The sequence below is a fragment of the Lacerta agilis genome, chromosome 4 (genome assembly GCF_009819535.1).
Source record: "Lacerta agilis isolate rLacAgi1 chromosome 4, rLacAgi1.pri, whole genome shotgun sequence".
Taxonomy (NCBI): Eukaryota; Metazoa; Chordata; class Lepidosauria; order Squamata; family Lacertidae; genus Lacerta; species Lacerta agilis.
In genome coordinates, this window is record NC_046315.1 from 6,243,560 (window position 1) to 6,258,113 (window position 14,554).

Sequence of the window (14,554 nt, forward strand, 5' to 3'; positions counted from 1 at the left end):
TGTTAGTAGCTTCGAGAACACTGTCCAACCATCTCATCCTCTGTCGTCCCCTTCTCCTTGTGCCCTCCATCTTTCCCAACATCAGGGTCTTTTCCAGGGAGTCTTCTCTTCTCATGAGGTGGCCAAAGTACTGGAGCCTCAACTTCAGGATCTGTCCTTCTAGTGAGCACTCAGGGCTGATTTCTTTGAGAATGGATAGGTTTGATCTTCTTGCAGTTTAAACAATGCAATAAAATAAAAATGAAAGTGAAACATTTAAAAAGCATCCAAACATTTGATTAGGTATACACATTAGTCTCTTATCCAGTATACACTCCCAATTTCAGCACCAAGGAGAACTCCCATCCCATACATTTGTGTGTGTTTAAAAAACAATAATGACACACAAATGCTGCACCAATGATTACGAGAGAGAGAGAGAGAGAGAGAGAGAGAGAGAGTTGTAGAAGCTCAGAGGATCAACAGTGCACAGAAAGCATAGTCTGATGAAGTAAAAAAGGAGGGTAGGAGGCAATACTAACTGGTATGTCCCTCATTTGCAAGAATGCCTTAGGTGGGGGTCAAGGAGTTGATCAAGGGAAAAATGCCTTTTTGAGTGGAACAGAAAGTGTGTCTCCAGTTTTAATCTGGGAAATTGCCCTTGGTGCCATTTTAAGAAATGTTGGGGAATTCGGCAATCAATTGCAGGATGCTAATAGCCTTTCCTCTAAAAAAACACAATAGGAATCTACCTGCAGCCTATGGGCTGCACAGGCACTTTCCTTACATGTAGCCCTTCTCTGAAGTGCAGTCATTGTGAATCCAAAATAAGAGAATCTCATGAAATGTGAAGGGATTGGAACACTGAACAGCGACCCAACTTTGAGGAGCTTCTTCTTCTGGCCGATAAAAAATAATTTACAGCTTTATTTGTAGGCAGCAAATTGCCTCACAGTGGGAATAATTTTCCAAGGAAGTGATTAAAAGGCCAATTTTCAAAACCTTAATGTAAAATTGGCCCAAGCACCAGTTAAAGAGCAGAAAGAGCAAGACTATTTGTGCAGAGAAATTTCAGTTCCCCCCTCCTCAAGTTTTACTTTTGCTCTTTTCTCCCACTCCCTCAAATTCCTGACCTTGCTGCCTAGAGCAATTATGGCAATGACTTGCAATTACAGCAAGGATTCTTTTTCTACAGTGCTGAGACAGTGTGCTGTTGGATGGACAGTTACAGGAGCAGCAAATAAAAGAGCATGTTAATTGGACCCACTGTAAATTAGTCCCGCTGTCAAGTAATTTGCTGCCTACAAATAAAGTAAAGAGAAACAATATGACAAATACAGAATTTTGACCAATGTGGAAAGAAGTTAGTGTTTATGTGCCCTAAAGGCAAGAGGAGAGAATGAACAGCAGTGGAACTGGCCTAGTCGGTAATGAAAGAAGCAGAACGTGCATTTCAGGCAGGTGACTGTTAATCCAACCTCTCATAAACACTTAACGTGCCTTTGGTGTCTCATTTTGGTTTGAATGTAGAAGAATTCAGCAAACCAGAAGAGATGTTAATGGGACTGGTGCTTATCTCCTGGTTATCGTCATATACGTTTGCAGAACCATGAAAGGTTGTGTTTTAATGTTGTAACCTGCCCTGTAAGGTTCACTCTAAGGGTGGTGGTGGTGGTGGTGGTTGTGGTTGTGGTTGTTGTTGTTGTTGTTGTTGTTGTTGTTGTTATTCATTATTGTTATGCCCTAGTACTCTCCAGCACATTTTAACATAGCATGGTTATGGACAGGGCTGTCACTGATTTGTAAAACTCAATGTACTGTATTGGCCCAAATATAAGCCACACTTTTTTCCAAATTCTGATCGTGAAAAGTTAAAGTGCGGCTTTTATTCGCGACCTTACACCGCTGGCAAAGTGGCGTGGCTCCCCCCCCCCCCGCAGCCCGGGAGTGCAGGGCAATGGTGCGCCACCCACCCGCCGGCCGCTCCCAAGCCTCCCCTGAGCCATTGGGGGGGTGCTGCCGGCAGGTTACCAAGAATCACTGGTGGGAGGTGCTCCTGTTCAAGCCCATATATCACAAGCACGGCTGGAAGCCCTCTGTAATAGATGTGTGGGGCCTAGTGGTGATTTCTTATTGGTGAGGAACAGTACTTCGTTCATACATATGCGAAGAAACTCTTACCTGTGTAGAGCAGAAGCCTGGTGTTGAGAATGGGTTGTAGTGTTAATGGATCAAATTAAGCCCACAGAGATGATGAGCAGAGCTCTTTCCCATGCTTCCTGAGTGGGCTCTCATCAGCAGGCACTGGCAGGACATAGGTATTTGCTCATTGCAACTAGAGAGACAAGCAACTTTCTTTTCTGGAAGCTGCAATGCAGGTCCCTTTGCAGTTGCACCCAGCGCTTGGCTGGCACCAGCCAATTGATTCAGGGATCAACATTGATTTAAGTGATGAACCTATTCTTACTTTACTTCGTTGGAATGAGAACTGAAAAAGCAAAATACAGAGCTTCTTTCCCTTATTTGAGTACAAAATAGTATGTATTATTGTGTGTTTGTTTTTTAATATGCATTTTGGGGAATGGCTACTTGGGCTTTGGTTCAATGCCAGTTTAGCTCTTAGTGTGATTTCGTGTTGGGGCATCCTGTTGCCCTCTTATTTTATTTTATTACTCTTTCCGTTTAAGGTTACTCATTTTGTCTATTGAGGTTCTGTTTAAGGTGCCTGTTGCACTCAGCTTTGAACTTTTGGAAAGCTGTCAATACCTTTTAAAATTAATTTTCAACTTTTCAATCCAGTCAGAGGAGCTTCTAAATGGAAACGGGGCGGGGCGGGGGGGAGGTTCCCAGAATACCTGTTGGCTCCTCCTCTCAATGGAATGGAATCAAAGCAGGATTGCGTTTTTGCCTTTCCCCCACCCATGCATCAATTCCTTGCACAAAGCATGCAGTTCAAACTCCTCAATCAATTATGTAGACTCTGGTGAAGAGGTAGCCAGGGAAATAGTTGCAAGACTTGCATTTTAGCTTTCAAACACCAGAGTCATCATTGGCAAAAAGAATGCTTTCAAATAGCTGAACTAAAGTTATTGTATGCAGGAATAGCGGTGTAGCCATGTAGATAAGTGCTAACCCTAAAATTTGCCTATGTTCTGTCCTAGAGCTGTTTGAAGGGCAATGCAACCAAACTCCTTGCCAAGACAGGACCTTTCTTTTCCTCAAGCCACTGGCTAATTGCCACACTTTCTTAAATTTTAATTTGACTGGTGTGCAGAATTATGAGGTGTCACCATTTTGTGTGAAGATTTGCCTGAAAGCTCACCATTGCACATGCAAGCCACTGAACGACAATTGAGGCAGTAGTCTCCCCTCCTGCTCTCCTAGCAGTACATGATGTTCCTGGCTGCTTGAATCCATGTGAACAGCTGCTCACACTAGAAATAGCTGCTTTAGCTTTCCTTGCTAGCTTTCAGAAATATACTCTTAAATGTCTGATATTTAGACATTGAACTTTCCACTCTGTACTTGATGTGCTTAGCTGATGTGAAAGAGCTGTTCCATAGGCTATCCTGTTGTGTATGCATTGGCTGCTGTGAGATTTAGGCAGAGCTGGGAACCAGGTTTAAATTTCCATTTAGGGCTTATCCACACTTACCTTACCAGGCATGGTATGCACTTTGAAGCTGCATATCCAGACACCCTCTCTCCCCTTTCTTTGCTCTGGAGCTTTTCCTGCAAAAACCCGCTCTTCAGAACTCGATCGGAGCAAATGGCGAACCGCAGAAAACCCAAATTTGTTCCAATTGAGCACTAAAGAGCTTTGAAGCCTACTTCTGCACTTGGAAAGAGAAGGGCAAATGTTGTGTGGATAAGCCCTCGCCATTAAAACTCTCTGGGTAGCTTCTAATGAAAGTGCTTAGCACGAGGCTTTTATAATTCCTCTTACCCTAACCCACCCCAGAGTATTTACATGGTAGAATGTATTGTAACCCATTGTGATGAACAGAAAAGAGTTCTTAAAACATGTAAACTCAGGCATTGTATCGTTTCTACCTTTCTACTCTTGTTTCCCCCTCTGTCTAATGATTAGATGGGGGAGTGGAAAACATACCGTAGCTGCTTTTTGCGAAGACTAGCCTTCCACAAGCTGGGTTCTGGCCTGTGGAGCCAGAAGTACCCCCTCCTCTCACTGCCCACCCCTTCTAAACCCTGCTTTATGCTCAGCCACTACTTTTTTTGGATTCTCAGGGGTCCTTTACCTTTTTTAAAATATTCTGGATGCTAGCTTTATCTCCAGTAGTTAGGTAAAGGTAAAGGTACCCCTGACCGTTAGAACCAGCCGCGGACAACTCTGGGGTTGCGGCGCTCATCTCGCTTTATTGGCTATGGCTAAGCCGCTTCTGGCGAACCACAAACACCGTTTACCTTCCCGCCTGAGCAGTACCTATTTATCTACTTGCACTTGGACGTCTTTTTGAACTGCTAGGTTGGCAAGAGCAGGGACTGAGCAACAGGAGCTCACCCTGTTGCGGGGATTCAAACCACCGACCTAATCAGCAAGCCCTAGGCTGCTGATTGCAAGAGGGGTAGAAGCTCAACGGCATAAAAAGGTTTAGCAACCTGCATTCCTAATGCTTTATAGTGCCACTTATTGTTATGAGTTTAATACTTTGCCACTGGGGCTCTCTTTTCGCTAGCCCCATGTTTTGAATCCAAGAACCCCGCCAATTCTTTTGTTGTTCACCCACACATGTGGGTCCACAGGGATTCATATATTTAATTTCCTCTCACAGAAGGTGGGATTGAATGTAACATAGATGGGCTGCTGGCCTGATCCAGTACTCTCCTCTTAGGTCCTCATAGACAATGATGCTCTTCTAATACAGTGAGAGTAAATACTAGTAAACAGTACAGATTCCATTACTTGTTTGCTCTATTCTGTTGCAAAGGGTGGAGTGCTTTGAGCATAGGAATGTATTGTCACCGAATCCTCAGGTCCCATTCCTCTGAATACTGTACTCAAACTTTTGAGTGGGTGTTCTTGCATTATGTAAATCTGTGCATATTAAGAGCGGAGCCCACTGCTTCTCTTTAATTACGGACACAGCGGGAAGTGGCTATTGTTGATTCTTATAATCTCTGGAAAGGTACTTCATTGTGCTATCACTTCAGCAATCCTTCACATTAACAGTCCTCACTGAATTAAAATGGTGAGATCCCAGTACTTGAAGACATTTATATGAAAGAGATCCTTTTGTCACCTTATAGGGAAGTGTATATATAAGCCACACAAATAGTCATTATGTAGGCTGAAATGAGCTTCATGAAACTTGCAGATCAAAATCTTGGAAAACTTGGATGAAATGTACTTTAAAGGTTTTGCAAATGACAGTCTTTTATAACAATCCTGATGTAAGAGCTTATAATTTAAGATCTTGTTATATATTTTTCCCTGTTTGAATGTACTGAGTGGATAACAGTATATTTTGCCTGGTTTTATGATATTTTATATTGTGCACCACCTTGAGATTTTATGAGTGGGGCTGTATATAAATAGTTTTATAGAATATGTCAAAGATTGTCTCCCCCCCCCAAAAGAAAACGGCATCTAAAAACCCTACGCCTTTGAGGTTTTAAGCAACCACAAGAAGGTTAAAAAAAGAGAGTAAAGCTAGTAACTTTATATAGTCACTTACTCTGATCTGGTGTTGCCTCCCCCTCATGAAGCACCTTCGCTCTCAAATGCTATCTATACTGGACGATTTTCCTCCTTGCGGTTTTGATTATATGGCAATCTTCTGCTACAACTTAAGTGTAACACCTGGAATACATTTTTTGGATGTGACTCATACTCTCTCAATTTTTTTCTTCCAGTGGGGAAGACCTCTTTGATCACCAGGTTCATGTATGACAGCTTTGACAACACCTACCAGGTAAGACAGTATTTGTTTCATGCTATACAAATGTCAGCTTATATAATGCAGGGATTTATCCAATGCGGGTTCCCAATAATAGAGACTTTCATGTGATTTTAGCACTGTACAGCTGAGAGACAATAGACCCCTTCCACTTGCTTCTAAAAATAATAATAATTTGTGCGTTGGGAGATTTGTTTACTTTCTCAAAGGGGGAGGGAAAAATGTCCGTACATTTGTTAGGATAACCAAAGCTGCAGTGCCACTTGGAAGCCTAGGGAGTCCCTGATCCGCCATGAGACACCTTGTTAACAGCTTGAACCAGCTCAGACATAAGAATTTACCCAGATCATGCTGATTTGCCTAATAAATCAGGAAAGGTAAAGGACCCCCTGGATGGTTAAGTCCAGTCAAAGGTGACTATGGGATGCAGGATACACACACAGCAAATGCACATGCCTACTCTCTCTGTAGGGGGGGCTTGTGGTATTCGGGCTTAGTACACTTGATATTGTTGGATGTTCTTGGTGAGGAAATACTCTCTGCAACCTGCAGTTGAGTGAATCTAGCTTCTAGGATTGCGCCCAGACGTCACTAAGAGAGCAATTGCATGCACTGCAAGTATCGGGGAGCAAGGTGCTCCTGAGAATCCCATCTCCAAATGACTTAAGATGTAAGTCATCAAGGAAACCCCACATGCAGGGCTTAAGAAGTACCTCTGCATATGGGCTGCTTGCTAAACACACTTTGGGGGGCTTTCCCCCTAATTTAAAATAATCTGTAAGGGTAGTTCTTAATGTATTTCCTCCCAGTTACGAATTAGTCTTTCCTGCAACGAGAGCAGCACTTGGACTAATGGCCAAATAGAAATTCCTGTCGGTTCAGCAGATTTGGCAAAGCTTTTTGGCACAGGACAACTTGGATATGCCTCAAGCCTCCCAGTGGAGCAAACATCCTTTCCATTTCCGGCCACTGTAATTACAGAGCCGTTGAAGCAGTTCTTTTATGTAATCATCTGTCTTTCTCATGGTCCTCTTTCGGTCCTCTTTTTCTCTGTGGAACATGTGCCCTAGATTTTTGGCTTGGATCTTTGACCCTCAGTGCTTTATAATAACAGGGCTATCTCCATGGAAAGGAATCTTGGTATAATGAACGAACCAATTGTAAAGTGAATGACTAAAAGCTTGAAACTCCGAGGCATCTCTGGTGGACAGACTCTACCCTGTATTTCACTTTGCCTTGATTTGCATTGTGCAAGTATAATTTGGCCCTGAATTGCATCTGCCCATCCTTCCAGCACCACCCTAGTTATGTTTTGTGGTCTGAATGATTACAGAGCAGGTCTATTGGATTTGTGTGCCCGTCCACCACTTGTTTTACCTGTCTGCTAATCTAGTGAAGCACACTGTCTTCCCCACCTTTAATAGGGGTGGGGGAAGGAGAGATTGAGACAGGCAGCAGTGTCTTTTGTAGCTGGGAAAAGGCAGCTCTGTCTGGGGTAGGGAGAGAGCAGCAGTGTGAAAGGAGAGAAGCATCTGCAGAACAGTTACTTGTAAGGCTCACTTAACTGTCTTTGTCCCTCTGATTCAAGTCTTAACATTAGCTCATGCCTGTACGGCACATGCTCAGAGAGCTCTGCAACCATAATTGCCAGCCCTGTGTTTTTCCCTATCTAAGGAGAGGGGAAACCACCTTTACCCAAGGGGGAGCTCCAGTTGTGTGCTCATAATAAATTGCATAAACTTCACCTGAATTTGCATAAGAAACTTTCACTGCTAACAAATATGAGATCTTCAGAGAATGCCTAGTGAAAATAAGGTATAAAATAGGACAGCATCAGTGTATAGGCATAGTGGAGAAAAGCAATCATGGGCGACGGTTCGGGAACTGTATAGGCAGGTACTAAGGCCTTCCCTGTGGCTTCTAAGCCTTCACTACATAAATGATTTTAATAGCTATAAGGGTTGAAATGTGAATGCTGTGATGCACACGAAGTGTGCATGCACATGAAAGCTCATACCAAGAACAAACTCAGTTGGTCTCTAAGGTGTTACTGGAAAGAATTTTCTATTTTGCTGTGATTCTGAATTTTAAAAACTAAGCCACTGGTAAGGAGAATAGGTGGTCTGCATTGCTGCACTTCTCAAATAAGGGAATGGTCTATTTTATGTATTTTTTATAGTCTTCCTTCAAACAGGATCCCAGAATGGCTATCAATATAAAATTACCGAAAGCAAACAATATAGTAATAAAAGAATAATTAAACCATGAAATTACAGTGAAATCTATACAAATCAGCAGCAACAGTCACTTACAGCCCTAGTAATTTTGGGAGCTAACTCCTTCTAAGACCCAAAGGCCTGGACAAATAAAAATGAATTTATCTTATACTTGAAGACTTCTAATCTGGGTGCTAATCAAATAACTCATGGGAGTGTTCTATAATTGGGGTGCTGCCACCAGAACGATGATGAGGTGAGAATTACGTGGTTTAAAAAGGACAGGTGACTTGTCAGAATTCATGCAGGAAGGATCTTGTCTGTTTTGCTATGTTGGTCCCATAGAATACTTGGAGTCTTAGAGCAATATATGTTTTAGGCCAGTCCCCACTCCTTAGGCTATTCAAGCAAGCAGATGTTTGTCTCACCTTCTTTTAACCTTCATGGAAGAAGATCTCAGTTTCCCTGGCCAACATATTAATGGCTTAAAGGGCAAAATATTTTATTGAACTGTATTCAGAGGAGGTTGGTAAAGATGGTGAAGGGTGTAGAGCCTTCAGGTCACAAGACAAAGGACTGAAGCTGTTGGGTGTGTTTAGCCTGAACAAGCGACTATTAAGAGGCAGTAGCCATCTTCAGATTTTAAGTGGCTGTCGCTTAGATGATGGCACAAATTTGCTTTCTGTTGCTTCAGGGGTAGGATCTAAACCAGTGTGTCCCAATTACAAGAGAAGGGCTTTAGACAAAGCTTGAGAAACTCTTGCTTATGGTACGAGACGTTTCATGGCAGAGCAGACTGCCTAAAAAGGTTGCAGACTCTTTCGGGGGGACATCCAACCTCCACTTAAAACCTTAAGACTTGCCATGCCTTGGAACTTAAGATCTTATTACTGTACATGGAAAAGGGAACAGATGGACAGATGATGTTATTAACTGTGCAGAAATGCCCCTTGCTTTGACAGATATGAATGTTAACTTGAAGTACAGGAAATGGTCACTGTTTCTTTTCAGTTTTCATCAGAGGCAATTAGTCCTCAGTAGATACGATAAAGGTCTGACCTCTATATCAGAAGCTGGGATTGGGTGCTGTTCTTGCTTGTCTAGACCAGGTGGGAATGGGCTTCTGTTTGTTGTTCTCCTTCATTCCCCTTGGGAGATTCTTCTAGCTTAGCTACTCCTTCCTGATAAAAAGAAGAAGAGGAGGAGTTTGGATTTGATATCCCGCTTTATCACTACCCTGAAGAGTCTCAAAGCGGCTAACATTCTCCTTTCCCTTCCTCCCCCACAACAAACACTCTGTGAGGTGAGTGGGGCTGAGAGACTTCAGAGAAGTGTGACTAGCCCAAGGTCACCCAGCAGCTGCATGTGGAGGAGCGGAGACGCAAACCCGGTTCACCAGATTACAAGTCTACCGCTCTTAACCACTGCACCACACTGGCTCTCAAAGCTATGTCTGAAAAGCTTCTCACAAGACTGGGGCTATCTAGGGTTTGGTGGTGGAAATAAGACAGCAAGCAAATCAGTGTCGCTCAGCACCTAGACAGAATATCCCTCATACTATTGTCAGTCGCTAGAAAAATTAAGAAGATTGTATTTAAAATTTGCTGTGTGTGTATGTGGTGCATGTGCCTGCTAGCTGCTGTGCAGGACTTCAGCTGTTGCCTGGCAGTTATTATTAATAAGCCGCCTTCAGGAGAACAGACTTGCAAATCAGTGCAGCATTTCCTACTGGGTGTCAGAAAAACTGAAGGAGATGAAATGGCACATTTTGTAGAGGAGGCTGCTCATAGTACAGAGAGCAAAATGCTCCATTTTTAATTGCTAACTGTGTGCAGTTTTTCCCCCCATGCTTGTATAAAGTCTCAATTTTTTAATATGTGAATCTCTGCAAACACACATATACTCCTTGTCGAAGACCAAATTTTGCTGCTTTGGCAAGCATAGAAATGTCTGTCTGTCTAGAAAGCCATGCAGGGCCTTATCATTTTGACCACCTTGTATATTTTTAGTGAATCCCATCCTTCATTTGCTTAATTCCAAAGAGATACCACGTTTGGCAGAATGGAATGCTGCAGTGGTGTTGGGTGGAGACACAGGAATATATCAAAGTCATGAGAAAGGGCAGATTAGCAGTCAGTCATATAATGGGGAACTTATGTGCATGGGATTCTGTTCAAATCTTAAAGCAGACTTGTTGAGCATACAAAAGAAAAGCAGTTGCCATAGCCATATTGACTACTCTTTGCTGGCTTGTCTTCTTCAGCAGTCTTGGAGACGTATCTGGGCAAATAATTTATCAGATTCATGAGAATTGTCATTTGGAGAGGTTGCTGAGAATTCTGTTGGATCCCATGCAAAAGTATAGTTCCCAGGCTTCTCTGGAAGACGGTTTGACTTGTTAAAGTAGTTTAAAAGTTGTGATGTAGATACACCCATTTTGGAATAGGTGTTTGTTCAGCTGGATTTGGCAAGTAGGTGGAGCTTTGGATGTGTTTAGCACTTCCCTAATGAAATGTCATATTATTAGCTGGAAATGACCAGAAAGGTTCCATGGCCCATCTGGAAAACCTAAAATGGAATGGCATGAATTATCAGCACCCCAAGTTGCTATGAAAGAAGGTGAATCCTGTTGCATCGGTCTCCCCGCCACCCCTCCCAAGCTAATTCTAAGTGGGGAAGATAACTTTCCTTTCCCAGATAGGGTGTTGAGTATAGTCCTCTTCACGAAAGCCAATATGGCTGAAGGAAATGTTCAATCATATCTAGCATTGTCTGCTCTTCCTTTCTCCCCCCACCCCACCCCAACCTTCCCTTTCTTAGGTCTAAAACTAACTTCTTCATTATAGCTTTCCCAAAGCACTCCAGCTTTACTACCACATGGTTTCCTTCACTTCTCCCTTGCTAGTTCTATTCTCCTAAATACACTGAGCACGGGCCACATCACATCCATGTCCTGTATGGCACATAACACACTACTTGTGCTCTAACCTTTAACTGTTTGCCCGACCTTGTTGCATGTGCGTGTTTGATCATGCTTTTTAAAGGAAAGTTCAGATCTTCTTTGAGCGGTTCCAATGGATCCTGCCATTGGGTAAATTTCATGATCCATGGATTATTGTGATTGCATCCCTATAGATTATTGCTGGCCGTTTACTTGAGATCAGAAATGAGTGTGTGTGTGTGTGTGTGTTTGTCCCCAATTGTTCGGTATTGTAGGAATTGTGGCCAATATATGAGGTATTTTTGTCCTTTCCAAATGGCAGGGTAGATCTTTGGTTGTTGGGAACGCAACCTAAGAAAAAGTAACTTATTTGCTCACTGATGAAAACTTTGTTTTGCAGGCAACTATTGGCATCGACTTCTTATCAAAAACCATGTACCTGGAAGATCGCACAGTGAGTAAGACTTTTGTAGTAACTGGACTGCTCTATTCCAGAGAGCACATTCACAATCTAAATGGAACTTGGGTCCAAATGCGAGAGCAGCCTGGTGTTCCAACTATGTCTGTATTGGGTCATGGCTGGAGATGCTGCCTCTGTCCCTGTCAGTGCAAACTCTGCAGAATGCCATATGGCATGTCTACACTGGCTTGAAAAATGTATTGTTCAATGTGCATTTGGGGGCTTACAATTAGATCACACTGCTGTAGAACAGACTTTATGTGAAAACACAAACCTAGATCTCAGTGGAACACTTGTAGATTTTATGGGACATTTTTCTACAGATTGGCTTTTTGTTTGCATTGCAGATAAACTCATTTAAGCCAGCTAGCAATTAACACAGTGGGGGAAAGCTGCCTTACTGCCTTAATTAGAGATGCAAAATAAGTAAGGTGGTTTTTTTTTATTGGATAGTCTGTTCTTGAGCTGAGACAGGGAGGGTAACCTGTGACCTCCAGATGTTCGACTCCAATTCCTATCATTGGGTAGCATGTCCATGTCTAGGGATGATGGGAGTTGTAATCCAGTAACATCTGGAAGCCCCACAGCACCCCCACCACTGAGCCAGGAGGATGCAGACGTTTGCATTTTCCAGGTCTTTCACTGAACAGAATGGAAAAGTGATCCTCTGCTCCCTACACCTGTTTTTCTTTATTTGCAATATCTGCTGCTGTTTCTTCAACCCAAGCAATCTGACCTGCTTGTAAGGAATAACAACATTTTGCTGTTACTGTATTATTTATTTCTTAAGCTTATTGGCTGCTATATTCAAGAGCCTCAAAGCATAATATCAAAACATGAACTGTTAAAAAGCAATTCCTTAACCCCACTAACATAGGTCCTAATCATCACAGACAGCCATAAAAGGGAGGGGCTGGATGCATGATTTCGAAGCTCAAATTTGGCTGTCATAAAAGGATGCTGGCCCTTTAAAACACACACACACAGCTTTCCGGTTTTTAATTTTATTGTACATTGATTTTAATCCTTGCAACATCACTGAGGCAGCGGGTATATATTTACTTTTTAGTTATCTCATTATAACCCATCTTCTATGATGGAGCCAAGGGTGCTACATTTTGTGCCTTCAGACCATGCCCCTTTCAAATGGGAAACAGAAGGCAGATACAACCCAAGACGAGCTGATTTGGGCTTCACAAGTTTGTTTGTATCACTTATTTCTTGCTCCTTCACCCAAAGGATGCAGGATGCTGTGCGTAATAAATAATGCCAGATACATAACTTAATAACGAAATTTGTTAAACAGTACTTTGACCAGTACAAAATTCCCTCTCACATCTGGGAATGAAACAGCAGCGATACCTTCCCGATATCCAAGGACCCATGGGAACAAAAACGTTTTAACCGAAAAGCACGGGAGCTTGCCTGCTCTCAAATTCTACATAGTTAAAAGGCAACCCCACTGTTTGCCACCTCTTGGTTCCATCTCTTAACATGGCAGTTGCTTCCCCCCAGACTGGTGTATTAGGAAATGTATTGGCAGAGATGATGTTCATGGAATCTAAATGGAATTTACTTGTAGCACTGGACCAGCGTCCAACAGTGTGGGTGCTCCTGATGATCCTAGGCTTCTCACTGTTCCAAGCCCCGATGTGTCCTTTCTCAGATCGCTTTATGTGAATGTTCGTCATGAATGCTGGTTTGTTTGTGTTTTGAGATGCTCCTTTTAACCAAAATGATTCTCTCTACATGGCTGCTGGCTGGCGATTGGCTTTGCCGATGAAACACATTTGATCACTGCTCTGCTGATTGTTGGCACCCACTGGTTCCTCATGAAAGATCCGATTTGTTCTGATCTTTCGGCCACCGTGCCCTTGGCACAAGAGGGTCCCCCTGTGGAGAGGGAATGCTTCTAAACGTTCCCCTGCAAGCTGCAGCAGGACACCCACTTCTACTGCCTGTGAAGGAAAGCTGCAAATTGGCGCTGCCCTCTGTTGATTGGCAGCTGCGCAATCTGTTCCCTGCCCGCCAGAATGGGAGGGCCACTGAAAAGCCCCGCCCTTCTGCTTCCGCTCGCAACCCTAAAGCGGTTCCTTCCATGCATGAGTTTTATATCATTTTTACTTGGCTTTTTTGTTCTTAAAAAAAAAAAAAGCAATCAAAATTTTATTCATTTTTAGTGGCAGTTTGGCTTTTTTTTTTAATTTTCTCCCATCCCACAGATCAGGTTGCAGCTGTGGGATACTGCGGGTCAGGAACGTTTTCGTAGCCTCATTCCCAGTTACATCCGTGACTCTGCTGCTGCTGTAGTAGTTTACGATATCACAAGTAGGTATATTTTGCTCTGGCTTTGACTTTGTTTTTTTTCTTGCTTGTTTTGACTTGATTTCTGTTAGGTACGGTTGCAATTGTGGGACACAGCAGGTCAAGAGCGGTTCAGGAGCTTGATTCCTAGCTACATTCGTGACTCCACTGTTGCAGTTGTTGTTTATGATATCACAAGTGAGTGGGGGGGAAATTTCTGCATTTCTGGTACTCTCTGCTCTCTCTCCCTCCCTCTTTCTCTTTCTCTCTCGCATCTACACACACACACATCTTCAAGCCTAGCTGTGCATGCCGTACCACCTTCACCTGCTTGTTCCTCATTGTGGCATGAAAACTCTTTCTGGCTTGGAGCTTCAAGTGGGAGACTTTCTATTGTTTTTCAAACGTCCTGTGTGTAGGGACATGTTTTGAATTGGATTCACTTGAGCCGAACCTTGCAGCTAGCCGGAGCTTGCATCTGCAGTGTGCATTGATGAAGAGTGTCTTTGAGCATGTGCAGAAAGCATTTCCTCACTGCTGACTACACAAAATTAACGTGCACATTGGGGACTTCAAAGAGGAGCTCCTCCAGGCTTCACAAGCGAGACCCCTGGCACCTCTGATGTTCTAAATTTTAAGCACTTGTCTCCTATACGCCGTCTCCTATACACAGCATTATATCTGCAAGATTCTCTTCTTGAGTGGACCATGGTACGTTTGCCCAAAGGTGTGCTAG

General features: G+C 43.0%; 2 protein-coding genes across 3 annotated transcripts in view; both read left to right on the forward strand.

The window, feature by feature from the left end:
- LOC117045139 overlaps positions 1–14,554 on the forward strand; it is a 415,311-nt gene that overhangs the window by 321,896 nt on the left and 78,861 nt on the right. The gene's annotated exons all lie outside the window — the stretch shown is intronic.
- The window catches only part of RAB6A (RAB6A, member RAS oncogene family), a 56,224-nt gene that overhangs the window by 27,279 nt on the left and 14,391 nt on the right, over positions 1–14,554 (forward strand). The window contains exons 2-4 of one of the 2 annotated variants that reach the window (XM_033145949.1): positions 5,854–5,912; positions 11,455–11,508; positions 13,737–13,842. In XM_033145949.1, coding sequence (XP_033001840.1) covers positions 5,854–5,912; positions 11,455–11,508; positions 13,737–13,842 — 219 coding nt within the window. Of the gene's footprint in view, positions 1–5,853; positions 5,913–11,454; positions 11,509–13,736; positions 13,843–13,910; positions 14,017–14,554 lie in introns of both variants that reach the window. The other variant, XM_033145948.1, reaches the window with a different exon arrangement.